The 27,576-nt window shown below is 53.2% G+C and overlaps 13 protein-coding genes across 13 annotated transcripts; 7 read left to right on the top strand and 6 right to left on the bottom strand.

The window, feature by feature from the left end:
* Window positions 1–1,167: 1,167 nt before the first annotated feature.
* BU25DRAFT_442113 (50S ribosomal protein-like protein L30) lies at window positions 1,168–1,806 on the bottom strand. The gene is made up of 2 exons (XM_033709277.1): window positions 1,750–1,806; window positions 1,168–1,695 (listed from the first exon to the last, which is right to left on the bottom strand). Exon 2 carries the CDS (start codon window positions 1,572–1,574, stop codon window positions 1,296–1,298), a length of 279 nt encoding a protein of 92 aa, XP_033558328.1. The 5' UTR covers window positions 1,575–1,695; window positions 1,750–1,806; the 3' UTR covers window positions 1,168–1,295.
* A 1,249-nt stretch (window positions 1,807–3,055) lies between these two features.
* Window positions 3,056–3,875, top strand: BU25DRAFT_399327 (uncharacterized protein; the record flags this gene model as incomplete). Its single annotated transcript, XM_033704938.1, has 3 exons — window positions 3,056–3,248; window positions 3,301–3,671; window positions 3,726–3,875. The coding sequence occupies exons 1-3, from the start codon at window positions 3,242–3,244 to the stop codon at window positions 3,873–3,875; spliced, it is 528 nt and encodes a 175-aa protein (XP_033558327.1). The 5' UTR covers window positions 3,056–3,241.
* A 498-nt stretch (window positions 3,876–4,373) lies between these two features.
* On the top strand, window positions 4,374–4,812 carry BU25DRAFT_162040 (uncharacterized protein). The gene has a single exon (XM_033700733.1). The coding sequence runs from the start codon at window positions 4,485–4,487 to the stop codon at window positions 4,752–4,754; it is 270 nt and encodes an 89-aa protein (XP_033558326.1). The 5' UTR covers window positions 4,374–4,484; the 3' UTR covers window positions 4,755–4,812.
* A 1,384-nt stretch (window positions 4,813–6,196) lies between these two features.
* On the bottom strand, window positions 6,197–8,087 carry BU25DRAFT_433660 (triacylglycerol lipase-like protein; the record flags this gene model as incomplete). The annotated part of the gene is made up of 3 exons (XM_033708795.1): window positions 6,197–6,296; window positions 6,467–7,812; window positions 7,878–8,087. The coding sequence occupies 3 exons, from the start codon at window positions 8,085–8,087 to the stop codon at window positions 6,197–6,199; spliced, it is 1,656 nt and encodes a 551-aa protein (XP_033558325.1).
* Window positions 8,088–9,843: 1,756 nt separating this feature from the next.
* On the bottom strand, window positions 9,844–10,923 carry BU25DRAFT_413705 (DUF1674-domain-containing protein). Its single transcript, XM_033707100.1, has one exon. The coding sequence runs from the start codon at window positions 10,702–10,704 to the stop codon at window positions 10,243–10,245; it is 462 nt and encodes a 153-aa protein (XP_033558324.1). The 5' UTR covers window positions 10,705–10,923; the 3' UTR covers window positions 9,844–10,242.
* Window positions 10,924–11,133: 210 nt separating this feature from the next.
* On the bottom strand, window positions 11,134–13,106 carry BU25DRAFT_413704 (TIP49-domain-containing protein). Its single transcript, XM_033707099.1, has 3 exons — window positions 12,642–13,106; window positions 11,797–12,564; window positions 11,134–11,730 (listed from the first exon to the last, which is right to left on the bottom strand). The coding sequence occupies exons 1-3, from the start codon at window positions 12,789–12,791 to the stop codon at window positions 11,263–11,265; spliced, it is 1,386 nt and encodes a 461-aa protein (XP_033558323.1). The 5' UTR covers window positions 12,792–13,106; the 3' UTR covers window positions 11,134–11,262.
* On the top strand, window positions 13,053–14,051 carry BU25DRAFT_161938 (uncharacterized protein). The gene has a single exon (XM_033700732.1). The coding sequence runs from the start codon at window positions 13,424–13,426 to the stop codon at window positions 13,937–13,939; it is 516 nt and encodes a 171-aa protein (XP_033558322.1). The 5' UTR covers window positions 13,053–13,423; the 3' UTR covers window positions 13,940–14,051.
* A 112-nt stretch (window positions 14,052–14,163) lies between these two features.
* On the bottom strand, window positions 14,164–16,848 carry BU25DRAFT_433657 (Bromodomain-containing protein; the record flags this gene model as incomplete). Its single annotated transcript, XM_033708794.1, has 6 exons — window positions 14,164–16,053; window positions 16,084–16,137; window positions 16,174–16,194; window positions 16,225–16,490; window positions 16,521–16,705; window positions 16,745–16,848. 6 exons carry the CDS (start codon window positions 16,846–16,848, stop codon window positions 14,164–14,166), a joined length of 2,520 nt encoding a protein of 839 aa, XP_033558321.1.
* A 312-nt stretch (window positions 16,849–17,160) lies between these two features.
* Window positions 17,161–17,763, bottom strand: BU25DRAFT_413701 (uncharacterized protein). The gene has a single exon (XM_033707098.1). The coding sequence runs from the start codon at window positions 17,685–17,687 to the stop codon at window positions 17,196–17,198; it is 492 nt and encodes a 163-aa protein (XP_033558320.1). The 5' UTR covers window positions 17,688–17,763; the 3' UTR covers window positions 17,161–17,195.
* A 203-nt stretch (window positions 17,764–17,966) lies between these two features.
* On the top strand, window positions 17,967–19,598 carry BU25DRAFT_413700 (NUC189-domain-containing protein). Its single transcript, XM_033707097.1, has one exon. It carries the CDS (start codon window positions 18,021–18,023, stop codon window positions 19,341–19,343), a length of 1,323 nt encoding a protein of 440 aa, XP_033558319.1. The 5' UTR covers window positions 17,967–18,020; the 3' UTR covers window positions 19,344–19,598.
* Window positions 19,599–21,013: 1,415 nt separating this feature from the next.
* On the top strand, window positions 21,014–22,487 carry BU25DRAFT_476780 (uncharacterized protein). The gene is made up of 2 exons (XM_033710962.1): window positions 21,014–21,374; window positions 21,594–22,487. The coding sequence occupies exons 1-2, from the start codon at window positions 21,050–21,052 to the stop codon at window positions 22,280–22,282; spliced, it is 1,014 nt and encodes a 337-aa protein (XP_033558318.1). The 5' UTR covers window positions 21,014–21,049; the 3' UTR covers window positions 22,283–22,487.
* A 522-nt stretch (window positions 22,488–23,009) lies between these two features.
* On the top strand, window positions 23,010–24,620 carry BU25DRAFT_476777 (uncharacterized protein; the record flags this gene model as incomplete). Its single annotated transcript, XM_033710961.1, has 2 exons — window positions 23,010–23,678; window positions 23,952–24,620. The coding sequence occupies 2 exons, from the start codon at window positions 23,010–23,012 to the stop codon at window positions 24,618–24,620; spliced, it is 1,338 nt and encodes a 445-aa protein (XP_033558317.1).
* A 1,037-nt stretch (window positions 24,621–25,657) lies between these two features.
* BU25DRAFT_413697 (uncharacterized protein) lies at window positions 25,658–26,961 on the top strand. The gene has a single exon (XM_033707096.1). It carries the CDS (start codon window positions 25,937–25,939, stop codon window positions 26,732–26,734), a length of 798 nt encoding a protein of 265 aa, XP_033558316.1. The 5' UTR covers window positions 25,658–25,936; the 3' UTR covers window positions 26,735–26,961.
* Window positions 26,962–27,576: the final 615 nt, after the last annotated feature.

The raw sequence follows: 27,576 nt of genomic DNA, 5'->3' as shown, positions 1-27,576 counted from the left end.
CATCCCAGCCTCTATAGCAGCCATTACAAAATCGCGTTCGCGAATAGATAGCTCAGCATTAGGCCTTCGATTGGCTGAAATAACTGCGCTGAAATCTGTCATATTGATAGAGTTATGGTTGATGGAAGTGGTGGGGTCTCTGATGCGATCGCGTTGATGAGGCTGCACGGTCCACTTACGCGAACAGACTTAAGTCTTAGTACTGTATGACGATAAGCTGGTACTTTTTGCACGATGAAAGGCGCCGACCATCGCCCTCATACGACAGGTTCTGGTTTCGAGCGAACGGTAAAGGGTCCTTACCGTAGAAGTCCAGCTCTGCATAGAAATCTGTAGGGTAGTGTAATTTGAACCAGAAGTGCACACCTCCCTTCAGAGTCGCGATGGACATGGTCCTAAGAAGCATGGGTACTACGATGCCGCACATAGCAAGGTCGAAGATGATGGTATCCAAGCTCCCCTCAATGATTCGGTCGAAGTCTAAGGTCGTCCTGTATGCGATCACGGGTATCCGTTGCAATGTGTAGAAGTGCGAACAGCTTATCACAAGGATCGCTGGCTAGGAATTTGCGAGTTGGGTCGATGTAGTACGTATAGTGAGCTTGACCTTTCATCATCGATGCTTTGAACCTGGTACCATTGAAGCAGGTCAGAGATTCTCTTTCGTAGCCCTTAACGCAGGGCGATTCAAAGCTTAGTCGAGTCAATAGCGCCCAAGCATGCCATGGCATGTGCGCGCTCCCTGCTCATATCGTTATTGCCAGGTCATGGTACTTGTATCGTGGGGACAAAAGTACTTCCTGAAACACCCATATACGATGGAACCATGGCCTTGACAACAGTTGACTGATACTGTTGTAGACCATGGTGCAGACCGACTTGTTGGTAGGCCGCTCGAGCATTGTTCCTCAGCGATGTGTTTCAAACCACAGTAAATCCTGAGTATGCAAGAAGTTGAGAGCTGTGTGGGTGCAAAACCCATGATCTCAGCCAAAGTGTGGCTGCGCTGGCGGCTTTTGGCTACGCGTGATTAGTCAGAGCGTTAATAGCTGCATGCAAGGCTGACTGCGATACTGCTTTGGCTTGCCTGTGAGTCTTTCAACCCTCAAGTCTGCGAAATGATCAACGAAATGCTGATAGAGGGAACAAGGTTGATGAAGTATGATTGGCACTTCCATTCGCCCTACTGTTGGTACATTCTGTACAAATCCCCATAACGCCATATATGCATACAGTATGTCCTTATGATCCACGGACCTTCACTATTTCCAGCACAGCAATCGGCGTCTATCCATTTATTCCCAATCCTTCATAGCCTGCGCGGCCCTGCTCTCAACATAATACCCCGGCGCCGGCCGCCTCGCAGCCTTCTGCTCAGCGGGTGTCAACGCGCGCTTGACCTCCTTGACATCGACAAGCTCCTTTATCCGCATGATCTGACCGGCGACGGATTGTGTGACAGGGTGGTAGACGGTAGTCATGCGCTTCTTGAGACCGAGGGCTTTGAGGACGCCCTGTGTCTTCTGGGGCATACCGATGCCCGAGCGCATGAGTGTTATCCGGAAGTACGACATGATGTGCGGTTGTAGGTGAAGGCCTCGGGTGTTTGGCGAGTTTACGATAGATCGAATGATGGTATTGAGGATGGTCAATCGAGGTAGGGGATGTTTATGCGGCTTCGAGCAAGCGTATAAGCTGTTGTTCCGTCAGACTATGAGCCGCAGAGTCACCGCAAAGAAATTGACGCACTATTCGAGGTGTTGCGGTCTTCTGTTGTGGTTGCGCCTCGTTCCCGCTGTCGTTGACTTTTTCGACGTCGAGGTCGGAAGTCGCGCTTTCCCAGACTAAACTAGTGGCTCGACGCGGTTCACGTGCTCGCAGCCTTCACACCTTACCTATTCCTCAACTCAACCTCACCTCAATATCTCCTGTGTGCACCTTCGCAATGACAGCTGTCAACAGCGCCGCTCACCGCTACTTTGTCCACGGATCTCGGTAGCCTTGGACAAACAAGCTCCTGTATGCGCGTACCCTTCTGCTTGCAAGCCTACCGCGATATGGAGCTGCGTGGGCAGACTCAGGTCTGCTTCCTCGTTTACTCGGGAGGCACCGAGCATGTTAAGTCTACTACCGAGGCGATGATGCGTGCTCCACCAATGGGATGCTATCTGGAGTCCATCTCAGAGCGTGCGCCCGTTTGTATGTGCGACATCACTCAGTCTCGCCAATAACAAGACCGACGGTGACACGGACGTGAGAAGCCTACTTGTCAAATCTGGCCGCATCGAAATGCGATGTGTGCTGCCGAAAGCGACTATTGTTTCGACGGTTGACGGCAGTACCCTTCAAACGCTTCTCAACAGGCTGAACTGCACGATACTAATCACTCACTTACTGCTTCACATGCTGATCCTGATCTTCGCAGCTTAGGCCAGTCCATTCGGTAACAACCCCATCGTCACACTATAATATGCAATCCTTATGCGTGTAGAGGTTCTCATGCAATGCACACATGCACGCAACATGCATGCTTTGCGCGTCTCTCACATCTCAGCATCCATGGCTTCGCCTCAGCATACCAATACAACGGCGCAGTGGTGCACATATGCTATTACCACACCTCGACTTGGTGCGGTCTGCACGCCAGACGGGTATTAGTGGAGCGCTACCCCGGACGGCAGTCAGCTTGTGTAACACCAGACAGGGGCGGTTCTAAAACGAGTATCCTCGAAACAGGGTTTTAGGCTTCCGCGACCCAAGGACCCGGTTGGTCACGGAAACAGGTGACATAGGATGCCTGCAAATCAGGCCTCCACTTTCTTTATATGCGATCTATCGAATACCGGCAAGCAGTGTTTGCCCATTGCTACTACAGTCGAGCGGACGGGTAGAGATCACTAACTGGGACGTTCATCTCGGGACGGGAAAGGGAATCGACATGGCCGTAGCAGGTTCTGGCGCGAAGACATAGAGCCTGCTTCGAGCTTCAGAGGCTACTGTTGCTCTTCGATGGTAGGTATAAAGTGAGTGCCTCAGCTCTGGATCCAGAATTATCATGATAATCATCGCCATCCTGAAACTTTTCTCAATCACCGTGTTCTGTTTAGCCCTTACACAACCTATATTGTAGTCACTTCCACCCTGCTGCTCAACCTATCCCCGTATCGCTTGTCACTGTCTTCGCACGCGACAACCAGCAATACCAAGCCCACCAACTTTTACTTTCCCTTCCACTACCACTATGGCCGGTAAGCCTCCCTTCTCCCTCTTCCTTTCCTAACACTCATCTAAAACACCCAGTCCTCTTCACCCAACCCGCAACCCAGCTTCCCCCATCTCCCTCCAGCTCACCAATCACAATTCCACCCCTGGTCTACCGCATCCACCGCGCCTCCGCGCAAACGCACTACTCCTTCTCCACCGGCTTCAGCGCAAAGAACCAGACTACGATCCTCAACTACACTTCGGCCCTATCTCGCTTCGGTCTCGCACACCTGTACCAGCAAACCAACATCAGCTCGCCGTTCATCAGCGTATACGACAGCTTGCCTCACGCGGAAAATGTGGCGAAGCACTGGGCGGACAAGTGGGGTGAGGAGGTGCTTGTTGTGACGGTGGATACGCGACATTTTGCTAGGGGGCCGGTGTTCCGTGCTGCCGATCTTCTGAAGGTATGTTTGATGTTGTGAACTCTTGTTGGGGAGTGTGTGCTGATGATTTGATAGGACGCGAGTGGTGCGAAGGATGAATGCCTGCATTGGGGCGAGTATCTGGTCATGTACCGCATCCCTGCTCAAGCGATTCGCGATCAAACTCCTGTCGGGAGGGGCAAGATGGAGACTTGGAGGGCTGTCGGCGTCATCGGCGGTGCTTAATCGCCCTGTTTCCTATTCCCTTCTCGTGCTTTCCCTATCTGTGGCTTGGATGGCCAGTGGCTTCTTGATTACGATCTTTGTCAGGTGTAGTGACGGCGAATGATGCGCCGTGTTTCTTTTGCTTCTCTTGTTTCTCTTCTCCTCCTCAACTTTAGCGAGCATGGGCGCATTTCAGCATAGTTTGGTGGTCTTTTGGGTGGTTGCCGGCGCTGGACATGTCCTTGGTTTTTCTGTCTCTCTTTCGACAGATTAGCATGTATCGTTAGCTGGAGATCATAAAATCTCGATCCCTGAGTTGTGTTTAGTCTCTTGAGCGTATTGACTGTGGCATGTCGATGAGAAGTATGATTGGCACGAGATCGAGCTGAAGCGGATGTGCGCGAGAAGCGGTGATCAGCTTTTCAGCTTCGTGACCGTGTAGCTGAACTGATCTTCAGACCGCTCAAGTCCTATCGGACTCTGCGCTCAAGTACTACTACCACAGATCAACAGTAGCACCCACACTATGTTTTGCTTATTAAGTCGGATAGTCTGTGCAGTGAATATTAGAGACCACATTTCAATTTCCACTTCGTACTCCGCTGTCCACCATCTCCAATTTCTCCCACCATGCGCACTTTCCACATCCTCTTGACGGCTCTATCAATGGCATCATCCACCGCTCCAGTCCTTGCAAAATGCTGCGGCCAAGGCGAATGCAAGTCCTGGTCCCCCTTCCCCCGTCCCAATCGCCCCGACGCAGAAATATGCAACCGCTGGCAATGTGCCGACGGACTTCACCACGGCCCCATCCAGTGCTGCGGCCAGGGTAGATGCTATGTTTTCTGCCGCAACTGCGATAGTGTGAACGGAAAAGGCACGCTACATGCCGGCTTTTGAAGTACTTTGCTGATCCGGTGTGGCCGTGTGCCGAACCTCCAGGGAGCTTCTGGCTATTGATCTGAACGGAGAGGAAGAGGAAGAGGGAGATGCTGAGGTGGCGGATGCGGAGATGTTCAGACTTGCGAACACCGGGGGGACCGGCGATATGAGTCTCGAAGAGTTCGCCATCTACCTCGGTGCTCACGCCAATGATCCTTGATTGGTAGAGAAGTCCAAACTGTGACTTTGAGAAGTCCCCGACCCTTCCTGTGACTGATGAGGCCAGATACTATGTGAACAAAGATGAGTTTCTTCAGGTCCTTGATATGCGGCTTGGGTAGGTGTTGACATACGTTAATGCACCCCATCATGCGGTGGGACCCGAGATTGGATTCCGGTCATTACTTGGTACCGATAGATGGGAGTATGCCACATACATGGCTATTTATGTACCGTTGCACCTTTGAAGGTAATATTGTCATTGAACGAGGCAACCTCCATATAGGGAGTTAAACTTTTTTTTATATATATGTTCCATCTAACACTGCTTCCGATACTCTTTTACGTAGGTAAAGGCACGGATATTAGGCAGTCTCTCAATGTCTTCATTTTTAAAGGTTTGACGTTGTATCTTTGAGCTCAACATCTGTAGATAGCCAATGAACCCCCCTACCAACAATCTTGACATAGTGTTCAGTCCTGGCTTGAGATTGCGCATAAGGTTGCAATTGGCATGCGTACGCGCATTTTCAAGCCAGGACTGAAGACTGTCTCAAGGTCATTAGATCGAAGCTTCACACTGTACCTGCAGACGCCGAGCTCAAGAACCCATTTCGCTATAGCAGGACTTACTGTTCAGTCTTCAGCAAGCCGGTTGGGAGAGACACACGCGGCCCTTGCGCATGGTTGGGGCGCGAATCAGGAAACAGGCAGGGAATGTGCTTCCAATTCTGATGTAGCCAGCTCTTCCACTTTAGCGTGAGCCAATGGTCCTTGGATGTATAGATTCAATGAACCATCCACCGGTTCAAACGCCGTTGAGACGGCCCTGGGTTTCTTCGTCCCAACGAGCGTTCGGCTGCTCTGAGAGATTTGAGTCTGGGTAGTGGCGGGGGCTATCATGCTGCGGGAGGCTGCATTTAGCTATTTAAATGTACGATGGTAGTCCAGCACGGGTTTATAACGTCGCTGGTGTAATCGTTTGAGCGTCAAGATAGACCCTGAAGTTGAGGCCATTTTCGTGGCCGACTTAGTGCCAGTAGTCTCGGTGCCTTAACCTGACCCTGGCCAGCGTTATCGCAAGTCCTTCACTGAATCGCCATCCGCGTGGTCGAAATCCCCATGTGATCCTCTAAAGGCATTGTGCCTCGAATGCCTTCGATGGTCTCGAAGCACAAAAGAACCAATTTATGATGTCCGGCTGCGAAGCCATTATCGTTTAGTTCCTAGATGCACTACGTTCAGAAGCAATGCCACTGTGAGAGACCGAAGAGTATGATACCGAACGTAAGGTAAAGCGACGAAGTAAGGGGCGGGACGCGTAATCCAGCACTGGCAGGTCTAATAATTCGTCAGCAAGCATGCCACGAGAATGCGGCTCTGTGGCAACGCTCTTGCTCCCAAGAATGCGATGAAATCGGACAATTCGCCAAGACACGCGAGGAATGCATCGACGGCTCGGGCGCGCTGTCTTTGCAGTTTAGAGGGGATGATTGAGAGAGAAGACTTACTGTTCCAAATGCAACCCCATATTCGAAATGACACTGCATCTCTTCCATTCCTCGGTACCAACCTGCTCCATAGCAACCTGATTATCATCACCAAACCTCAGTCTGTTGCCCAACTCCCCCGTCTCATTCCCAAACGTCGTCCACTCAGGATTATCCATCTCTTTCCCCTTACTCACCAAAAACTCCGCCGTGTATTTATTAGGATCATAGCTCCTAATAAAACTCGCCCAGTACGCTTGCATAAAGACAGCAGATGCGGTTGTCCCATTGCCCCAGATCGACGGTAGCTCACCCACGTGCGAGGCCGTGCCGACATTCCACCGGTACTGATAGGTGGGGTGCGTGTTGTTTTCGGCGTAGGCGGAGGACATGTTCAGGTTGGGGCAGTTGTAGCGGATGTGACCGTAGACGTCTGAGGCGAGGGCGCGCCAGCGAGCATCGGCGATGGCGTTCATGGGGTTGTCCCATACGCTTCTGATCTTGACCCAGTTTGCGGCGGGGAATTGGTCGATGATGAATTGGCGGGCGCGATCGAAGTTGGTGATGGATTTTGGCGTGAAGTTGATGCCTTCGTTGGTAGAGTCGCCGAAAATGGTGGGGACTTTGACGTAGCGGTCGTGTTTGAGTTCGTTGTAAGTGTAGTCCTGGATGAAGTCGTAGTCCAAGGTCGGATTCCAGAAGTAGATCGGAGCGTTCTTGCCGCCGGGGAAGGGGATCTTGAGACTGCGAACGGCGTTCTGAAAGGTCACAGTGTCGATTGAGCTTAGGCAGGCAAGATCCTGACACCCCGACCGCTGGAGTAGGGCATCATACTGCCACTGGCTTTGGTTAACATTGCGCAGAGGTGGGAAAGCAGCTGACTCGGCGGCAACAGCGTGGAAGAGGTTGTCGTTGCGTCCACCAAAAGCTGTGAGTTGTAAGACAACCGAGCCACCTCCAGCACTGGCTCCACCAAGTGTGACATGGTTGGCATCGCCACCAAATTCCTGAATGTACTTGTGAACCCACTTCAACAACAATCTCTGATCCTTTAATCCATTGTTCAAACTCAGAGTCTGATTGGCTTCGATCTCCTTGCTGGCGAGGAATCCATACGGCCCGACTCGGTAATTGAAGTTGACAACCACCATATCCCCGTCTGCAGCGTGAATGAGCTCGGCGCCGTCGTAATCTGCATTGCCGTTCATGTTGAAACCACCTCCTTGAATGAAGACATAGACCGGAAGATTGCTCGCGTTGGTGGCTTTTGAGGGTGCGAAGACGTTGACGAAGAGGCAGTCCTCTGACCATTTGCTGCCAAACTCTGCTGTGAGGTCGCTTTGTGTGCCGATGCAGAGGGGTCCAAACTGTCTACTATTAGCACGAACAAGAGATGTGTTTTGATACTTACTTTACTTGCGTCTGATGTTACCTTGTTGGACTCTTCAAGAGGTTCCTGTGGTGCGGTGAAGCGCAGACCGTCGACTCGAGACACGCTCCTTGCGTAACGCATGCCAGCCCACCGATATACGCCATTGCCGATGTCTTTCCCTCTGTACCTGGCGTACCCAAGATCAACAGTCACATTGACAGCTGCTGCAAGCTGCAGCAGCAAAGCCACATACAGCAGCACACCGATCATGATAGCGGTGGACAACGACCTCTAGTCTCTGGGCGTAAGACAACCTCAGCAGAACTTATGGGGGCGTCGTGGAAGTCCGAATCGATGCATGCGTAGATTGAAGATGACCCCGGAATCTGGAAACACCAACCAGGGGCAGCGGGTGGTTGACGGGGTCTAACGAGGAGTATAAGAGTGCTTCAAGTTCGGTCGCATCGTGTCTACTTCATTTTGGGCTTGCCGAATTTCCGTAGTCCAGCACTTACTCCAAGGCCCTCTCTCATAGTCAGCACATGACGATGATCGGAGGCGGTTTCGCGATACGAACCAAAGTGATGTTCTCAATGAGCAATGCCTTTCCCCTTTTCAACTCAAAAGTATGACAGCCTTGACATTTGCGGGTCGCGGGGGATTCACATTTTAAATCAACTCACATTGCAGTAGGCGTCAGCCACAGTTCACGTTGTCGCATCCTACGCTCCCTGGAGCATTCACAAATCCAGACCCTTACCGTGCATGCATGCTCAAACCGGACCGCCGCCAAATACGATTCGCTGGTCTCGACCCCTGACGCGGACGTGTCAGGCGCCCGAGAACTGCATTGCACCTTCGCTGCGCCTCCCCGGGAACTCCGCGATCACAACGACGCAAGATGAGAATTGCTGTGGTTGCAGTGTGATTGCGACGACGGCTGACAGTCATGTTGACGTGCGGTGGTTCTGTGGAGCTCGGCGACACACGATGAGGTCAAGTTCTCGATAGCGGACGTGCTTGGAGCTTGGAGCTTGGAGCTTGGAGCTTGGAGCTCGAGGGTGCGGCCAAGGGTGGGCCCTGGAGATCACCCATTCTTGGATGACGGATCGCCCGCTTGAAACTGCACGCAGCTGTTGTACCAATCCTGTGACGCTGGTGCCTGAGTTGCCTGTTTTCATCTCTTACGTTGGGGTTCGACAACTGTTTCTCTGCCTGGCACAGAGTTTGACAGCCTTCTGGAAGAATTGTAAGGCGAGACATGTGCCGGAGAGGCTGTCTGTCGTCAAGACAAGCGCATTCGCAATTCCGCCTCATCGAAACGTGCTGCACAAGCGCCCCGCCAAATCAAATCAACTCGTGTCCTGCATTGTCATCAAATCTGGCCCGAGCACAGCGTAGGTTGTTGCTTCTTCCAAACTCCAAGCGGCCTGACGATGCTGTGACTTTTCGTAACCATTCACCTTGTTGCAACTTGATGCCGTTCTTCCGCAATACGAGAAGCGTTGCGCGCGGACGCCGGTGAAAGTCCAACAGTCACACCTCGGTTCCAAAGATGCTGGCATGCGGCAAGCCACAAGCCACCACGTGCAGAAGTTCCACCAGTCTCACCTTGTCTCCCTTCCGAATGAGGAAATGCAGGATAGGCCGCGAGATTCTAGACTCTTCCGCTGCATGGTGTGTCGATGAGCAGGGCTAATGGACCAGCACGCCTGAACACTTACAAAGAGCATCACATGAGCATCACATGAGCATATAGATCCTCTTCGTATGCAGCTGCAAGGCTTCACTGGTTGCGCACACTATGCATGGAAATGGGCAGCATGCAAGCGTACCATGACTGGCCCCTTTGCAATAACTTTGCTTTCCCAGATGCGTTCGCCTTATTTTCTGGAGATGAATGTCTAGGAACCATTGATTCTCCTAGGATCGGCATGGGAGCTCGATGGAGTAGCCAGATCACAGAACTCTTGTAAAATTCTCTGAAACAATCTTGGTCACGCTACTTTCAGTAATGTACCTGCTTATTCATTTCACACAACACTATATACAATGGCCCCATGCCATCATGTCTACCACCAGTTACTGCGTCCAAGCTTCCAGCCGAACGTCGACCTCCGGATGCTCTAGTCACAAGCAACCTCACGAGCACAGGTAAGAATGCAGCGTACGAGCGCACACATACTTTCTTCCCCTAGCAGTCAACCACGCTTGCTGGCTGGCAGGCAAAAACATAGTATTGCGTGTAATCTGTGTCTTCGTTTTATTCTGGTGGAGCAACGATACCTACTTCTGCTCCTAGTATATCGTACAACATCGTGTATATCGGAGTCACCCAGTCACCAATTCACAAACCATTCACCTCACCCTCTTCTCATACATATGCCTTCTCCCCCTCCTCCACCCCAACTTTTCCGCGCAAAACCTAGAAATCAGTAACCCTCCCATTATAACTCCAATCCCCCCTCCCCTCCCCACTCCCCCATCTAAGCGGCTCATTCTTCGGCCCCCCAACCTCGCCCGTCTTCGGATTCACATCGCCTTCGAACTCTGGCGGTGCGCCGCGGCGCATATTCGGGTGGAATTCTTCGCCCTTCTTAATCTCCTTGCCATTTTCGAAACGGATTTCGGGCTCTGAGGTGGAGTCGGGGGACTGGTTGATCTTCATGCGGATACTCGGCTGTGATGTAGGCTCAGGGTCGGGCTTGGGCTGCGAGAATGCGCCGGTGGATTGCTTTTGTAGTTTTTCGAAGAGTTCTTGTTCCTCCTTGGGTAGACGAGGTGGGCTGGGGCCGCCGAATGGTGAGGACTTGTGCGATGCGCTCGTGCTGAAGGCGGCGACGCGGCGGGAGAGCTGGCGCGGGAGCTGGGTGGCGGTGCGTAGCATTGTCACGTGTGTGTGAGAGCGACAATGGGTGAAAGTGTGATATGTGTGCTGCAGTGTGCAGAGATTGCTTGTGTGGTTTTTGGCACAGTATGTGTGTGCTGGCTTGTAGGAATCGGAAGGCGAAAGAAAGCTGAGGCTCGAGACTTTGATGATCAGGCAAGCACCTCGGTCGGCTACTTGATGTGCACGGCCAATCGGTGAGTTCGGGTGGCAACGGAGCTTAATCTCGTCGACTCTGGACAAGCATCGAGCCTCAAAATCTTCCTTTTGATACCGAGGTCAGATCTGGTAATTGTGAACATGGCGTTGTAATACAGATCCAGGGCTTCGGACAACTCAGTCCATGTCTTGTCAGGCAGTCTGGAGATCACGAGTTTGCAGGAAATGATTATAGCCGGAAGCTCAGAAGCTGAGGCTGAACATTTAGTCTGAACTTGCTTCTGTGATTATTCAGGCACCGCTCTCCTACTACGTACTATACATATTCTTCTTGTGTCTCATGACATGACCCTCTTGAACGCCAAATCGCACTTGTCCATTGGGTACCCCTTACGACTTTCATGCAATGTAGCCGTCGGCCTCACCCAAGCCCTTGGCGCTTCTCCCTGCGTCCAAGAATAAGCCCTCGCACTCTTCGACATCCTGCAACCCAATCTCCCCGTTCTGCCGTCCACCAACTTTTGCAAGCACACTCGCCGGCGCCAGAATCTGCAACGCATACCTCAAACTCACCCTCACACCCAACTCCGTCACCTTATCCTTCGCCGCATCCGCAATGACCAGTTTCTCCGTACCGACCCTTAGGCTGATGATCTGCTTGATCTCGGCGGCGTTGTAGGGGTGCGTGGGCACGATGAGCAGGCGGGCGAGCAGATCGGGCGGGATGCCGTGCGCGGATGGGGGAAGGTTGGTGCCGCCGCGGATGTGGGTCAGACCGCGGTTGGAGGCGAGGATTACGAGGGGGGAGAGGGGGGACTCGAGGGCGCGGTTGAGGAAGGTGAAGGATTCGAGGTCGAGCATGTGGACCTGCAGACACCGTGTTAGTATGAAGCTTCTCCGATGACCGCGCTGTACTTTGCTTAAGGGGCTTACCTCGTCGATGAAGAGCACACCCGGCACCAGATCCGCAACACCCTGATCAATATACCGATTCACAACCTTATTAATCTCCAGCCTCAACTTCTCCGTAATCTCCGTCTTTTTCGGCTTCATCAGCTGGCCCATCATACTCATAATATCCTGTCCACCCTGCGGTCTCGCGTTCGCAACATCCAGATCATGCAGCGTGACATCCTGCACAATCTCCTTCTTCTTGTGCACGTCGCCCTTGGGAATCGGCACGTACTCCTCGGCCTCGAGGTCGAACTCGGTCGCGTACGCGTCGGAGCGGCCCACGCGCTTGACGGCGCCCGTGTTGGCTTCGATGTAGATGACGTCGCCAAGGCGGACGCGCTCTTTCTGGATGGCTTCGTATATGCTGGGGTCGAGGCGCAGTTTCTTGGTGCCCTTTGCGCTCTTGAGGGTGATGAGGAGGTGGGAGATTGTACGCCCATAACCACCCAGAGGGTTCTCTGCTTCTTCAGGTGTGAGTTCTGTGACCTCGCCCTCGTAGACTTCTTTTGTCTCCTTGACGCGCAGGCCGATTGCGCGGCGGAAGTTCTCCATCAGCGCCTCGGTCTTCTTGACTTCGGCCGAGTAGATTTCGCTGCCAACGATGGGGCAGAAGGGCACTTTGGTCCCGAGTTCTTGCGAGACGGCGAGGGCGAGGGCGGTCTTTCCTGTGCCTGGCCCGCCGGCGAGAAGGACTGCGCGGCCGGACATCTTCTTTGCTTTGACGAGGTCGACGACGAGACCGCAAGCCTGGACATGTCAGCCTCATGCTGTCTGGGATATGCCACAAGTGCCACATTGTGAAGATTGTAGATGACCCGACGTACCTCTCGCGCTGCAGCTTGGCCAATGAAGCCGCCAGCTGAAGGTGTTGCGCGACCATCGCTGGACAGGCCGAGGCCCTTGATGTGTGAATGCGCAGCTGTTCTGCTCTCGCGCGCGTTGCTCTTGACCTCGCTGACCGGGACTGTCGCCATGATGGCTGTTGTGGGGCTTGCCTTGGTGCACAGCAGTTAAGGAGACCAGGGTGACAGATTTGAATGCGTGCAACTGAAGGCGATAGGCTTGGCGGTGGAGGTGGGTGAACAGTCGGCGCCTGTGGTTGGCGTTGGTGTTGAAGCTTCGAAAGTTGAAGTTCGCGGCGAACTAGCGCCAGCCAAAGCGCGGCAACAGGGCTGCGCTGCCGCTCACAGGCCCGCTGAAGGGGGCGCCGGTCACCCGCTCGATATCCCCACTCTGCCTGTCTGCATCTGCGCAGGAACAACGCTCACACGTGTCGTGGGAAGGGACTGCGTTCTCACAGTACACGATCATGCGGGTCTGCATCGCATGAGCCATTCTAGCCGTACACCTCGGTCTCTTCATTTTTGACCCTCTGCGTCGTTGTGTTCGCCTCATTTCCCCCTTGTGCCGGCGTCGTACCAAGGGCTCGCTGCAGGAGCAAGAGCAGTGAGCAGCAACAACACGGCGGTAAGTACGCGGCATCGTACTGCGCATGTACCATGGCAAGGCTGTGGCTGACGTTGGTACAGGCAATTATCCGCTTCCGCTGTCTTGAGGCACTGTTCCGGCGTGCAGCGGCCGCCCATTATTGTGCCCCTTCACAATAATGCCCACAGCACGGCAGCGCACACGACGACACCAAAACCACATCACGACGACACCAAAACCACATCACGATGAACTCACGACCTGTGTACGCACGACTGTACCCAAAACACAAGAGCTAGTATTGGAAGAACCACCAAACATGGCCGCTCGAGTCGACTCGACGTCCAGGGTCCACACCGCCGCCCACCGCACACACAGCACCACGACGATCACACGACGCACAAGGGACAAAAAGACCTGTTCAAGATACTGCTGGTATTTTCTCGAACGTCTACTCGAAGTATATTCGTACACTGATCCTCGACCACCCTGTCCTCCAAGCTGCCAAGTCCTGGCCAAAGTTGTCGATCATCGTCCTCCGCTGAACCGAAGCATCCAAAACGACAAGCCTCGTCACACTCATAACGTCGTCGGCGGCGAAGACGCCCTTTTGTTTCTTACGCCGCTGTTGCGGGTGGGGAAGGATACTGTACAAGGGATGTGTGTTGTGTTGTGTAGGGGTGGTCAATCATGAAGGATGGAGGGTTTGCGCAACCTTCATGACTGGCTTGATGCTAGTTTGTCAAGAGAAAGGATTCTTGAGGGCAAAGTCGAGAAATGGTGGGAGAAGAGACGGATCATGTTGCACGAACGGCATCGCTTGCTTGGCCAAGAAGAATGTTGGAACGAGAACGCTGTCAGATGCGGGGATGTAAGAGCAAGGATCCCAGGCATATCGCACAAAGGGGTAGCGAGCGACTACTCCTCTTCGCTCTCGGAGCCGCTGTCATCGTCGCTGCTCTCCTCTTCATGGGCTGCATCGGTCAGTACTGCATCATCAAGATCACGCACTAACAACATACCAGGTGGAGACTGGCTGCTACCCGAAGCGCCGCCCTGGAACGACTGCAGCTTCTCTTGGATCTTGCGCATGTTGTCCTCTTGCTCAGTCTTGCCCATGGGCTTGTTCTTCTTCGGCCTGCTGGCGGTGGTCTGCTTGTGCACCGGCCGTGGCGGCTCGAAGTCATCATCAGCGACCGACGCGCCTCCCTTAGGGCCACGGAGCGACTTGATAAACTTGAGCAGCTCGCGCAGAGTCTCGTCATTGATCTCGTCCATGTCGAGTTCCATCTCGTCATCATGCACGTTAGCGAGGTGTGGGCAGCCATTCCTGATGATCTGGACCGCCTTCCTCATATCAGCGTCACCAAGAGTGCTGATACCCTCGGAGATGTCCTGCTTCTGGGCGAAGCTCAAAGGTTGTGGTGGCTTGACCTTCGCCTTTGGCTTACCGGCCTTCACTGGTGGTGGCACCGCAAGAGGAACGGTCTTCTTCTTCACTGGTGCCGGCGCCTTAGCCTTCTTCTTGTTCGGCGCCTTTGGCGATGCACGCTTGCCGCCCTTCTGAGCATTAAGCAACTGTTGCGCTGTCTCGTTGAGAGCTGCGATCTGTTGCTGGATGGCAAGGAACTGTGCTTGCGCAGCATCGACCTCCTCATCCTCCTCATCCTCCTCCTCGTCTTCCTCGTCGGAGTAGACTTCGGGAGACTGTTCAGGAGCAGGTGCATGCTGTGCCAGCCAGTCGGCTTTCTCTTTCCAGAGACTGTTGAACAAGTCCTCCATCTGGTGGCCCATCGCGTTCACCGCGTCACCTTCAGGGTTGAACTTGTAGCAGTTCTGGAATACAAGCATGCAGTCAGCGTGGAAGTCCTTCGCGCTCTGGTACACGCCGTTCTTGAAATTCTTCTCGATCGTTCCGAAGTCCATTGGCTTCTTGATGATCTTGAGGTACGACGGAATGTTCAGAGCAACAGGATCCACGGGTACCACGAAGGGGTATGTGATGGGTTGGTACTTCGGCTTCATAATCTCAGTCAGGATGCTCTCGCAAAACTTCAGCTCCTGCTGGTACTTCTTCTTGCGAGGCTTGGCGTTCGCATACGGCAAATCCTTCGAAGGCCGATGGATCTCTCGCTTAGGCCGATCATTTGCACTAGTGGAGTCGCGCCTGATCAAAGGCATGCCATCCTGTCCTAGAGGCCATGCGGCTGGAGGAGATGCTGCCGCAGCTGCAGCCGGTGACTTCACGGTAGGTGGTGCCGGCCTCGACTCGCGTCTTGCTGCCTTTGGCGCCATGCTCACTGATGGCTTCTTGGCCTTGGCCGGTTTCTGCGGCTCGTCTACTGCTCCCCTTGGCATCTTGCTCATACCCTTAAGGAAGTATGCTCGTAGGTTGTAGCCAGCCTGCGTGACTGGGTGCTGCTTGTTGTTGAACAACTCGCTGTTTTCGATCATCTGGTCGAGGTCTTCCATAAAGTTCTTAATGTAAGTATACTTGTTCTCCTTCAGTTTGCTCTCCATTGTCGACAAATCCATCGGTTTCGTTACGATGGTAGGGTAAGTGGGGATGTTGAGCGCAATGTGGTCCACAGGATCCTTGAATGCCAACGAGACCTTAATCTTTTTCGTGTTTCTTATACGCTCGAGCAAGAATTTGTTCTGCGCCTGGGTCATGGGTGTGGTCGGCCATGCCTCGTAGTCGGCCGCACGATGGACACCTGACGGTTCCGACGAGATCACTGTAGCTATGCCCCTAGGTGTAGCTGTACCGTCGCCTCGTAGTGTGCTGGAACCGTTTGTCTGTACCAGCTGCGCCGGCAGTCCAGACTTGATGTCCACCTGCGAGCTCGATGCCTCCTCAGTCTTGGTGCGCTTCGCTTCTGGCCCGCTGCTCTCATTGTCCTCTTCAAAGTCTTCTCGCGGGCGCACCTTTCCAGACTGCGGCGCATCCTCCATCTCTCGATGAGCTGACGCTTCTACTTTCGCAGGTGTTGTTGACTCTGGTTGGATGGAAAGCTCCTTCATCGGCTTGGTGGGCGGCGCAGACTTCGAGTCTTCAGGCGCATCGGCGGTGGTGTCCATTGCGTCTGCAGAAGCTGGTTCGATTGAAGTTGCGATCTGTGTCTCGACTGGCGCGGGATTTGCTGGTGGTGCTGGTGCAGGCTCGTCGCGAACGTCTGAGATTGGCGCTTCGGTGGCCTCTGTTACCGATTGCGCAAGATCGTCACCAAACAGCGAGTTGTTGTCTGTTTGATCAGACACAAACTGTGCAATACCATCGATGCTACTGGAGACATCTGTAACGGGCTGAACGGCAGGTTCTACGGCAGGCGCTGGTACGTCTGAAGCTGTGTGGTTGCCGTTGGTGGTAGGTTTCGATTCCTCGGTCGCGTTGGCGTCGGTGCCATTGACGGGCTCATCGAAGAGATCATCGTGGACGCTGAAGCAATTAGAAAAATGCCTGCGCAGTGAGGCGCTTGTAAGGTAAAGTTGCACTCACCCATTAGGCTCCGTGTCGATTGCCATTGCGTCCGCCGGCGCAAGCGCGTCTGCCTTGAGATCAAGGGTAGACTTATCGAAGGTGGGTGATGTCATTACTGCCATAGGGCCATGAACGAGTTGATCGTGTTTGCGCGCGCTAAGCAGAAAGTCGGAGTCGATGAGTGCCGCGGGCTGGAATTATTAGTAAGCTGCAGTTGATGCGCACGCGACTTTTCTGATGATCGACGCGTATTGATGACGGAGGGACGAGTCAACGGGGTGCTGTACTGTGCGCGTCGCGATGGTAGGGTGGGGTGGGTTGATGTGTGGCTCGAGTCGCAAAAGCAATGCAAACAAGGTAAGAGGGGCTGCAGGGAGAATATATGTTACGGAGGCTGAAACGACCTCTAGGTGCACGTGACTTACCGGGGGGCGGCGGCGAGGTCAAAGGAGCTGCGCACGGTAGTGAGTCAGACTCTTATGCGCGGACAGCGTGAAGGCGACGACGGGTTTGTTGTGCAGCGCGGCGCGTTCAGAGATGCAGTGAAGGCTCCGTGCAGCTGTGCGCCCTCTGGCATAGGTGCAACAACAACACAGAGACAGTCCGCGATAGGCGCACGGATGGCGATGGAGGTTGAGCACAGGCGCCAAGCAGTGACGCTAGCGAGCTGTAGCAGCTGGTGGACGCGACAATAATTTATCGCGACTGATGATTCCTGCAGCGCAAGGGCCTGGGCTCCCGGTCGCGCACTAGGCCTGACGGCGATGCACTGATGGTGGTTGGTCGAGCGCGAGTCGTGGGCGGTTGTTCGGAGGACGCGCGCGTTGATTGGAGGCAGATCGGGAAGGACTTCAGCAACAAGAACGAAGATACTGAGATGGGCGGCCCTCTGTTTAATACAACTCCGACCTGCCGATGCGCGCCAAGGCGTGCCTTCCCCCTGAGCTGGCGCTAAACCCATCGCGTCACTGTGTTGCGACTGCCCAAACCACTGCACCACTAAACTTGACCTCGCCTTTGCGCTGCACTTTTTTTCGACGGCATCAGCATCTCGAGGACATCTTCCTGCAGTGTATGCATCAAAAATTGATAGAAACAGACGCAATATGATGGTACCGCGGCTCTGAGGACCGTTCTTCACCGCAGCACCCCCATCCCTGTCGCCTGGCCCATGCACGGCTGCTCCACCATAGATTTTTTTTCGGCTGCACCCATCTTGCGCTCTGCTTCAGGCAGCGACAACAAACCTCGAACACTGCAGCCTCGCCGTGTACCACTGCACGGAATCGCCAACATGCCCGCCGCCGTTTCTTCTCGCACACCCAAGGCATCAAAGGCCGGCCGCGACACAGCACCGCCTGCCAAAAAAGCGAAGCTTGCCCAGTCGCCTGCAGCAATCCGCCAAAACGGTCTCAAGTCACTCCTCAATGGTGGTGCAGCAAAGCCAACAGCAAAATTAAACAGTGCTAAGAATGCGCGCAATACAAAAGTCGACGAGTCTGCTACCGTTGTGGGCGGAGGCCAGTCCGGTCATGGTGACGTCGATATGGAGGATGCTGGAAAAGACGTGATCGAGATCAGCAGTGCAGACGAGGAGAGCCACTATTCCAGCTCAGATGATGAGAAGGACGATGCAGCACCTGCTGTCAATGGCGAGGGAGACGAGGAGGACCGCCCAATGGACGACGAGGCCGTAGACCCAGAGGAACTCTCGTTCGGCGACAGACTGCGCGCACAAGAGCCAGAGCCAGTACAGGAGTCGCGTATTGTCGACGTTGAGACCACATTCGGCGCGAACGATTCAAGAGCATTGGCAACTGCATCAGCCAACCGCCCGCTGTCCGCACCCTCAGCCTCGTCCCTCGGGACAGTCCTCACCCAAGCTCTACGCACAAACGACCAGGAGCTCCTCGAGTCATGTCTGCGCGTGATCGACATCGACACCATCTACGCCACGGTCGAGCGTCTGCCATCGCCGTTGGTTGGCAACCTGCTTCAGAAGCTCGCTGAACGCCTACACAAGAAGCCTGGGCGTGCAGGTGTGCTCATGGTCTGGGTGCAGTGGTCACTTGCCGCACACGGTGGTTACCTTGCAAGCCAGCCCCAGCTGGTCAGACAGCTTGCAACATTGAACAAAGTGCTGAAGGAGCGTGCCAGTGGACTGCAGCCTCTGCTGTCGCTTAAGGGCCGTCTGGATATGCTACAAGCCCAGCTTGAGCTAAGAAGAAGAAATCAGAAGAAGGCTACCGGTGACGATGAAGACGAGGCAGTCATCTACGTTGAGGGTGAGGATGACTACGAGTCTTCCGTGGATGAGGAGGACGATGCACACGACAGCACACGAAAGAGGATACGAGACGTCGACGATGACGAGGAGAGCTCAGACGACGAGATGCCCACAACAATGGAGGTCGATGAAGAGTCAGATGAGGGCAGCGAGGACTCTGAGGATCTCATCGACGACGAGGCTGAGGAGACCGACGATGATGCGGGCGACGATATGTCTGAGCCCATGAGCGACGACCTGAATGACGGCGAGGGTGTCTCGAGCGAGGAAGAGTCGAAACCAGCCAAGAGGTCTACGATCGGTCGTGCAGGCTTGAAGAGCCGTCGCTGAATTTGACGACACGAAGGACACGATATGTAAGAATGTACTGGCGATCTGCGACTCGCGAGAGTTGTTCACATACTTCGATTCCTACCCTTTGTCGTATTTTGTCTACTTTGTATGGTTGCATGAGGATGCAAAACGTCCCGCATCCTGGCGTTACTATGGTCAAAAGCGTCTCCACGACGCTTACACTTGGTGTTTGCATAGCGCTGGAATATACTGTCACATTCTGCAAGTCTACACGCGTCCCTTCAGCTCCTTTGTGCTGTCAAGTTTGCCCACGTTGGCAGTTCTTATAATATCTGCGACATGCCAGATTTCTTCACCACTTTCTGTACACTCACGTCTCTACGCAGTCATCTCAGTATTTAGCAAAATGCGCTGCCTGTGGTGCTTCCGGTCAAAATCCGCTAGTCAACGCAATGATCGGTCACAAGGCTCACATCCAAACCGAGGACCCATATCGCTACCACTTCTGTGCGCCAGAGCACCCCAGAAAATGTCTCAATTACCACCTCGGACACCCCCGCAATCATCTCCTCGAAGTAGTTGCGAGACACCATATACAATGCTCTCGCTGCCCTCAGGATCAAGTTCGCCTGTCGTTCGCGCTGCTCCTGTAGAGGATCCCTTCGTTACCACACAAACTTCGAACTTAGTGACTAAAAAGTACTGGCGAACGAATGATGACTACCGTTCCCCTAGCGGATGCGTAAGAGCTCCAGATCATTTGTCGACCCCTACCCCAGCACCTCGCCAGTATCGCACAACGGATGATTCCTACGGGCCTGTCAACTCTCTGCGCAGCCACTCACATAGGATGGCTAGGTCCCGACACGACAACAAGGACCACAAGGCCGTGAGGATAGTCGGACTTTGCTGGGAAACTGGATTCCCAATTCTCTGACGGTCAACGGACGTATGACTCGTTTGTCTAACAACCCTCCGTCCACAACCGAAGCAGTGACACAATTGTCCAGCTTTCTGGACGACAACTCGAACACTTGTCTGATAACGACGAAGAATACCAAGCTCACAACCACAACGACAGCGGACATGCTTCCACGTTCACAACACCAGCTAGACTCAATGACGAGAAATCTAGCAGCACCACTGCCAATTCGATGATTTTGCCAGGCTTCGTACCAGCACGCCTATCCTTCAACGAAACGCTTCCTATTCCTTCTGCGTAAGTGGATGCGCCACAAACCCCGGAGTCGCGAAGAGATGTGGTGTTGTGCGACCATCGCCCTTGTCTGAGACACAAGGGAACCTGTCTTGAGCACACTCCCATCATACCAGCCCCACACACACGGGCCTCCATGATACCAGCACCCAAGGATCATAACAAACGACAGAGGCATCGAGCACATGGAAATGAGTCTCGACGCTATGAACCAGATGTATGAATGTAAATTACTCCTGAGTATCAGCCTGGCTCGTGATGCAGGAGGCAGGTCTCAGCGCTCTTGCTGTGTCGCTGCCAGGCTCCATCTTCTCGAATATGTAGGTAGATTGAACGCGTTCTATATTATCAAGTGCCCCGATCTTGGTTTTCATCTCTCGGTGTCTTGCTCTTTCGTTCCCTTCCTCATCTCCTATTGCCGGGTACTTTCAGAAAAGCTGCCGTTGCCTTTCGACGTCCTGAGAGAACAACCGCGTCACTTGCACAAAACCACTGGCTCCGAATTCGCAGTTATCCATTACCCCTAATGGCTGATCGCGACTACGCTGCACCCTTGAAGCCAGAGCGGAGGAAGTCATTGTGGGCTAGGATCACAGACGGTCTTCATCTGACTACTGACTGGGACTCGGCGCCTCCTCTGACAGCGGGTCTGCGGGAACAGTTCCCTGATCTTGCGCCCGAGGGAGCACCTGTCGAAGAATTCTCTCCTGTGCCTCCCGTACCAGAAACCTTACAGCTGGGCTATCACACAGCAGCGTCAAGCAACCTGCGACACACACGTAACGACAGCGTACAAGAAGGAAGTTCGCACAGTACTGATCAATGCGGCCCACGCGCCGTCAGTCAGACTGGTCTGCGCCATCAGCAATCTATACACCGCAGACTGAGTCAACGATCATGTCCTCAGCAGGATCTCCATCAGCGAGATGAGCGCACACCAGACATCGAACATGTAGTAGCACCGGCTTAACAACCCCGCGCTCGATCCTATAGCGCAACCTGGAATGCTGATCTAAATGATGATCCGTGGCCTGCTCCTACACCTTCCACACACGCTACGCCACCACCAGCATATCAGCAGCGTAGTGCCAGTAACATTATCTACCAACGCAATGCTCACAGTCAACTACTTCCAACTGCATACACACCATCACGAAATTACACAATCCGCCGAAGACCAGTGCAATCCTCACTCCACAACCAAGTGCACCAGGAAGACAGCCGCCTCTCTCATGTCAACGAGACCAGCGCCAACTCCAACAACAGTACCGCCAACAACGAGCACTTTACACCTGGAGCGCTTCCAACTGTCGGTTACAGTCACATCCCGGTTTACTCGCCCTTACCTTCTACCAAGCCTCACGGTTTGCCTCCACCACACGTGCGCTCTTCACCTGCAGCTAGGCACGCAGCTTCTACGCACACTCGCGACCAGACATCGTCGGGTCCATATGAAGACCGCGGTCAAGGCACCTCCCACCCTTCCGTCGCAGAGCTACAGGGAGTCACATCCGGTCCAGCAAACACTTCACTTAGTCTCTCAGAGCTTCAGGAACTCGAAAGGAGTCTAATGTACACTCCTCCTGGGTTTCCTCACATCCCACTCCTCCCCCTCTCAACTCCGCCAATCCTCCTTCGCTCAGCCCCAAGCAACGCTAGCGTCGCCACATCCGAAAACCCGAACCCCTCCTCACGTCCCTTGAACCTGTTCGAAGCAAACATCGCCGGGCTGAAGCAGCACTTCAGCGGCGGACACTGATCTTGGAAAGCTTGAGCTATCAAATTTGGGGCGAGGATCAAGCACCATTCGAGAGTGTTGTGGGGTGTAGATGAGAGGGTGAGGCTTAATGCGAGACTGGATGTGTGGATGTTTGGGCCGCTGGAGGGGTTTATGTGTGAGGTTTGTGTGTGGAAGAGGGGGGAGGACCCTAGGACGGCAACGTCGCCTGGGCATGATGTGCGGGATAATGGAGTGTGGCCGTGGGACGCAGGCGCTAGGGAGAGTCGGTGATGTGATGCGACGACATGAGAATAGAATTTGGGAGCCTCAGGTGGCGAAGTGGTGGCATTTCGAAAAAACATGCTAAGGTCCATAAAACATGATGAATGAAAAAATTCAGCATGTCATGGCCAGGCGCAGTTGTGAATTTATTCTAATGAGCTGGTTCTCGAATGTGGCACTACATTATTGAACATAGTAGCAATTTTTTCAAGATAGCCACATTCCCGCCAAAAAGTGGATGGTCGAGCCCTTGCGTCGAGATTGATCGATTGCGGCACATGTGCACAATGTTGTTGTCTTTGTTCAATGCATCACCATAGGGTTTGTTATCACCTTTGTTCTCCAAACATTTTGACATGGTAGCGCAACCATATCAAAGATACCCCATAACAATGAGTATGTCCCGTATAAGCTCTATAAGCTCATGCACAGATACCAAAAATCGCAGTGTTAGCAAGACCACAGTCTGCTTTCAATATCGAAGATGACCATCAACCTCGAGCACCGCCACCACCGCGCCATCTCCCACCGCGCTCTCGACACCATAATCGAAACCTCCTTTTACGGCACCCCCTCATCGCGTCATTCGACTGCGTCAACTCAAAGCTCATTCTCCACGGCCTATACCACTCTGGAGGTAGGATCTTCCTTCCGGTACTACCTACCACATATCAGTACACTCACCTCGCCCGTCTACACACGCAATGAGAGCTACGCTTACCAAATGAATCCTCGTAGTCAAGATCTGAGAACGGAGCAAGTAGGGAGGTTCTACCATTACATTCCCAACGAAAGTACGGAGCAGGACGATGTATATACCGATGGGGTGAATACTATCGTCGATGCACCACGGGGTAAGGGGACGGTGCAGATCACACCTGAGCCCAAAGTGTTGGGTAATTGCAAGGACGTCGTCTTCTATGAACGGCGAACTCCAGCAGAGATCAAGTCGCCACTATTGTTCATTGGGCCGACGGACTTCTCATACTATCCGAGGAGGGTGGAAGTGAACGATGTTGACGTTGGTAATTATACTGCTGGTGAGAATTTGAGCACTGGTAAGCCGGCTGTGGATGGGGGAGATGGGGAGGTGAAGAAGCAGCGGAACAAGCTAAAGAAAGATCAACATAGGAGATCGCAGAGTGTAGCTGATGTAAGTGAGAGGGTGAAGAAGATGTTGCAAAAGTTGCACCTAGGTAAAAAGCCCGCAGAGTAGCCAAAGATCGCCGTGTAGTTCATAGTGCAGTGTTCATCGCTGTCGTCGTAGTCAGGTAGTCTAGCTCTTCAGCCATTTCCTTTGTTCAAGATTCACAAACATCGTTAGCAAACGCTTCTCCGTTCACAATGCACTACCTGTTATATAAAAGCTTGCCGATCATGGCTAGAAGTGCATACCATCCTGACCGGGGCTCAACCACCATACTAGTGTTCTTCGCATCTTAAGCAGGCCTTTAAGATGCCGTCCCTTCTGAACATGATGAAGTCTCGCAAGGCCACAGATGACGAGGAGGTCGTCAATGCTTCCATGCATCCACGGACTGGAAAGGGCGGTTGTGATCCGTCTCGTGCCCGTCCGCAGTCTGTGAAGTCGACTTCACATTCAGCTGCATGCTGTGGATTCTGCACTACACCGTCACGTCGGCCGACTGACCAGCAGCGGAGCCGGACACGCTCAGCTCACTTCAAGGAGTCAGGTCGTGCGAGCGAAGATGATGATCCAAACAATCCCATCATCAAGTTTTCTATGTACCCACCGATGGTCGGCAAGCGACGGTCGGAACTGGAGACCTATGTTCGCACTCGTTCTTTAAAGCAGGATCGAGTGTCAACTGAAGTGCACCGCCGTGAGGATACTACACGGACCGGTCGCCCAGTATGTCGCCAGCAGATCTCGTCTCATATGCAATCTCGCTCAGCGAAATCCGACCTCTTCTTTGATTCCGGATACAGCTCTGATGGCAACCCAGAAGATCGAACAGTCCGAGTTTATATGCATCCGCAGGCAAAGTATATCAAGAAGCCAGTCAAGACGCCATTGATGCCTCCGCGCGTCCCTGCCCCCTCTGGCGAAGATATGTCGTTTGAAGGCCCTTAATCGCAAGTGCGTTTGTCTAGGGACTTCAACCGCAGCAGCATTCAATCCGACGAGTACTAAACCCTTGTTCGGTGCCAGAAGATGCAGCGCGCTCGCGAGATGTTGGAGCCGCACTTCGCACATCGCGGCTATATGCGGGGCGGACATGTATGGCATGGGCTTAAGCAGGCCCACACCATCCGAAACTCTGAGCGGCAGCGTATATCCGAGGTGAAGCATGCCGTGCGCAAGGCACTCCAAGCTGATCTCAACCTCCTTGACGATGATTTTAGGCTTGCCATGCACCGCCACGCCGACAAGGTTTACTTTTGTGAGCTCAGCGACGTCGACGGTTTACCCGCCCCTAAGGCGATGATGTATGAGTACATTCGCCTGTATCAAGGAGCCCAAAGTGAGGCGTACGTGCCGAAGTTGCCTGCCCTCCGGTATGGTGAGCCTGTCCAACATACATGGATCGACGATTGAGTTCGACAAACGGCACCTCTCCATCGAGTTGATAGCGGTGCTACAATGACCACACCGATCAAGCGTCCAGAGTTAGTCAGCAAGTTTACTTGGGATAGCAGTGATGGTGAGACGGGGACGCGAAAGCGCTTGACGATGACGAAGCGGTATGATAACGGAAGGCTTTAAAACAAGCCAAGCTGACTGTGACAGAGTGAAGAGAAGTGATGAAAGTGAAACTCATGTCGATATCAAAGTCAGCAATGTTAACGTACATCTATGGGTCACGCAAACACCCTTGTGCCGCAAGTACTTCACACGTTCAACATCTTGGATATTCCTATGTTGCTTCCATAGATCTGGAATACTTTACAATCATCCTATGGGCTTTTCTCTATCGTATAAGCGCTTGCAGCGAAAAGATACATGTGTTCAGCCGTGCTGTCGCTCGTGGTGTTCCAACCTCTAGAAGCTGCATTACCTTTACACGCCAGTATTAACACTATAGCTGAACGTGATACACATATCGGGATATGAGCTGAGTAGAATGACTATAGAAGAATATATCCCGAAAATTGTATGGATACTTGAGCTTCAAGAAGTGTATTCCGGATTTGTCCGAGAACGAGCCTTGGCTGCCAATTTTTAGCGCGCTTACATTATATCTTGGCATACCGTATTGTACGAGCCACCCGTCCTTGTCTAAGCTTGATCGAATCAAGGTGTGGCGCATGCTTCTGGAAGAAAAACACAACAACAGCGAGAATTTCACTTTTTGGAATTAACGTAGTTCAACGCGTGCAAAACGTCCACTAGAGACGGCTTTTGACTAGCCAGCACTCAGAAGTAGCGCCCACTGCTGCTGAGGCATCATGGCAACACCGTGGCCTCGATGGTCAACCTGGCCAATCCCAATAGACGAGCATGCTACCAACCTCAGCGCTTTCCTTTGCGAGGTGCTGTTGCTGATTGAGCGTAACGGAGGCCAACAGCCTCTGCCGGCAGACATCGTTGGCAACATCATTTGCAGCGCATTGACGTTTGTACTGAAGACGCAGCACTCCCCCAACCTTAGCAGCCTCAGCAACGTCCTCAACGTTGTGCAAACTGAGGCCAGAGCAACAGCAGAAAGCACAGTGCAGACTCTTGACCAGATAAAGCAAGAGCTCAAGTCCACAGTACAACTTGTTCAACAGTCTGCAGCGAACATACAGCAGAATGGCAACACGGCAGAGGAGGCAAGGGCAGCAGCCAAGGACGCCACAGAGGTGGGTAAAGCAACGCTGGAGGTTGCAAGATTTGATGAGGTTTGCCGGCTGTACAAAGCTCCAAGGCTTGCGCTAGCCAAGGCGCTAACCAGGCACAGCCCATTACATAAGCTCCCCCCCCCTCTCTTACCCCATGTTTGTTTGTTTACCCGTCCACACTGTAAGACCATTCCACAACAAACAACCACTACACCGGTTGCACCTGCTGCACTACCCACAACCCTACCTCGTGCTATCCCCACTCCCACCACATGGCCGGCAACTCCCGCACTCCCAGGCACACTCATGCTAGCGCCTACTCCACTGGTTTGCCTCCTGGTGCTGATGAAGAGGAGCTTGCGCGCCTCCATGAGCGTATTGCTATGCTCACTAAGAAGCGTCTGGCTGCTGACAATGCTGTAAGTATTACTACCTACCCTCTCGGCAGCTTGTTGGCTAGTTTGCTTCTCTGTCCTTTTTTGCTACCTTTAACTCTCATATTGACTCTCACGGTAGCCGTCCCGCTCCCCCACCGCGCTCCTACCAGGGTGCTGTTCAAGATTCCTCCGTCGCTGCTGAGGAGGAGGAGCCCAAGGATGATTCTTCTGCCAACCCGCACGCTGGTGGTGAGCGCCCCAGCGACCTGGACATCTGCGTGCAGTGCGCCCTAGATGTCATCCTGACATGGCTTGCAGCCAATAAAAATCCACCTAGTCACACCTCATGGAACCTCATGGAACCTCATGGAATCCCATGGAACATCATGGAATCCCATGGAACCTCATGGAACATCATGGAATCCCATGGAACAACACAGAATCTTCTGGTTGCTGACAAATGATTACAAATGATTACAAATGCCAATGTATCTAGAACATTCCAGGAGCTAGCAGTCTGTCTATAAAGGCAGCCTGCCCTCCTGCTCAGATAACTCATGCTTGCAATTCAAAACTCAATCCACTCCTTCAATTCACCTCAGCAATTCTTTCCTCAACTCACTCCTCACTGATCTTTTGTGGTATTCCCACACTTGATCCCTTCTTTATGTCTTGTCGTTTTTACGAGTTGTGGTTTTCGGACTCGCTGGGAGTCTAAATCAATTACTACGTACGGTATCTAAGTGTCATCCTGACATGGCTTGCAGCCAATAATAATCCACCCAGTCACACCTCATGGAACCTCATGGAACCTCATGGAACCTCATGGAACCTCATGGAACCTCATGGAATCCCATGGAACCTCATGGAATCCCATGGAACCTCATG

Source organism: Macroventuria anomochaeta (assembly GCF_010093625.1).
Source record: "Macroventuria anomochaeta strain CBS 525.71 unplaced genomic scaffold BU25scaffold_32, whole genome shotgun sequence".
NCBI lineage: Eukaryota > Fungi > Ascomycota > Dothideomycetes > Pleosporales > Didymellaceae > Macroventuria > Macroventuria anomochaeta.
This window is presented reverse-complemented; position numbering and strand designations above follow the sequence as displayed.

What these genes read in the sequence shown, in the direction of transcription:
- BU25DRAFT_442113 (XM_033709277.1), bottom strand. Translation starts at nt 1,574, where the DNA reads ATGTCGTACTTCCGGATAACACTCATGCGCTCGGGCATCGGTATGCCC.
- BU25DRAFT_162040 (XM_033700733.1), top strand. Translation starts at nt 4,485, where the DNA reads ATGCGCACTTTCCACATCCTCTTGACGGCTCTATCAATGGCATCATCC.
- BU25DRAFT_413705 (XM_033707100.1), bottom strand. Translation starts at nt 10,704, where the DNA reads ATGCTACGCACCGCCACCCAGCTCCCGCGCCAGCTCTCCCGCCGCGTC.
- BU25DRAFT_413704 (XM_033707099.1), bottom strand. Translation starts at nt 12,791, where the DNA reads ATGGCGACAGTCCCGGTCAGCGAGGTCAAGAGCAACGCGCGCGAGAGC. An exon ending in GCCAAGCTGCAGCGCGAGAG is followed by an intron (nt 12,565 to 12,641) that starts GTACGTCGGGTC and finishes TGACATGTCCAG; the next exon opens with GCTTGCGGTCTCGTCGTCGA. An exon ending in GTGTGCTCTTCATCGACGAG is followed by an intron (nt 11,731 to 11,796) that starts GTAAGCCCCTTA and finishes CGGTGTCTGCAG; the next exon opens with GTCCACATGCTCGACCTCGA.
- BU25DRAFT_161938 (XM_033700732.1), top strand. Translation starts at nt 13,424, where the DNA reads ATGCCCACAGCACGGCAGCGCACACGACGACACCAAAACCACATCACG.
- BU25DRAFT_413701 (XM_033707098.1), bottom strand. Translation starts at nt 17,687, where the DNA reads ATGGGTTTAGCGCCAGCTCAGGGGGAAGGCACGCCTTGGCGCGCATCG.
- BU25DRAFT_413700 (XM_033707097.1), top strand. Translation starts at nt 18,021, where the DNA reads ATGCCCGCCGCCGTTTCTTCTCGCACACCCAAGGCATCAAAGGCCGGC.
- BU25DRAFT_476780 (XM_033710962.1), top strand. Translation starts at nt 21,050, where the DNA reads ATGGCTGATCGCGACTACGCTGCACCCTTGAAGCCAGAGCGGAGGAAG. An exon ending in ACGCGCCGTCAGTCAGACTG is followed by an intron (nt 21,375 to 21,593) that starts GTCTGCGCCATC and finishes CGCCACCACCAG; the next exon opens with CATATCAGCAGCGTAGTGCC.
- BU25DRAFT_413697 (XM_033707096.1), top strand. Translation starts at nt 25,937, where the DNA reads ATGGCAACACCGTGGCCTCGATGGTCAACCTGGCCAATCCCAATAGAC.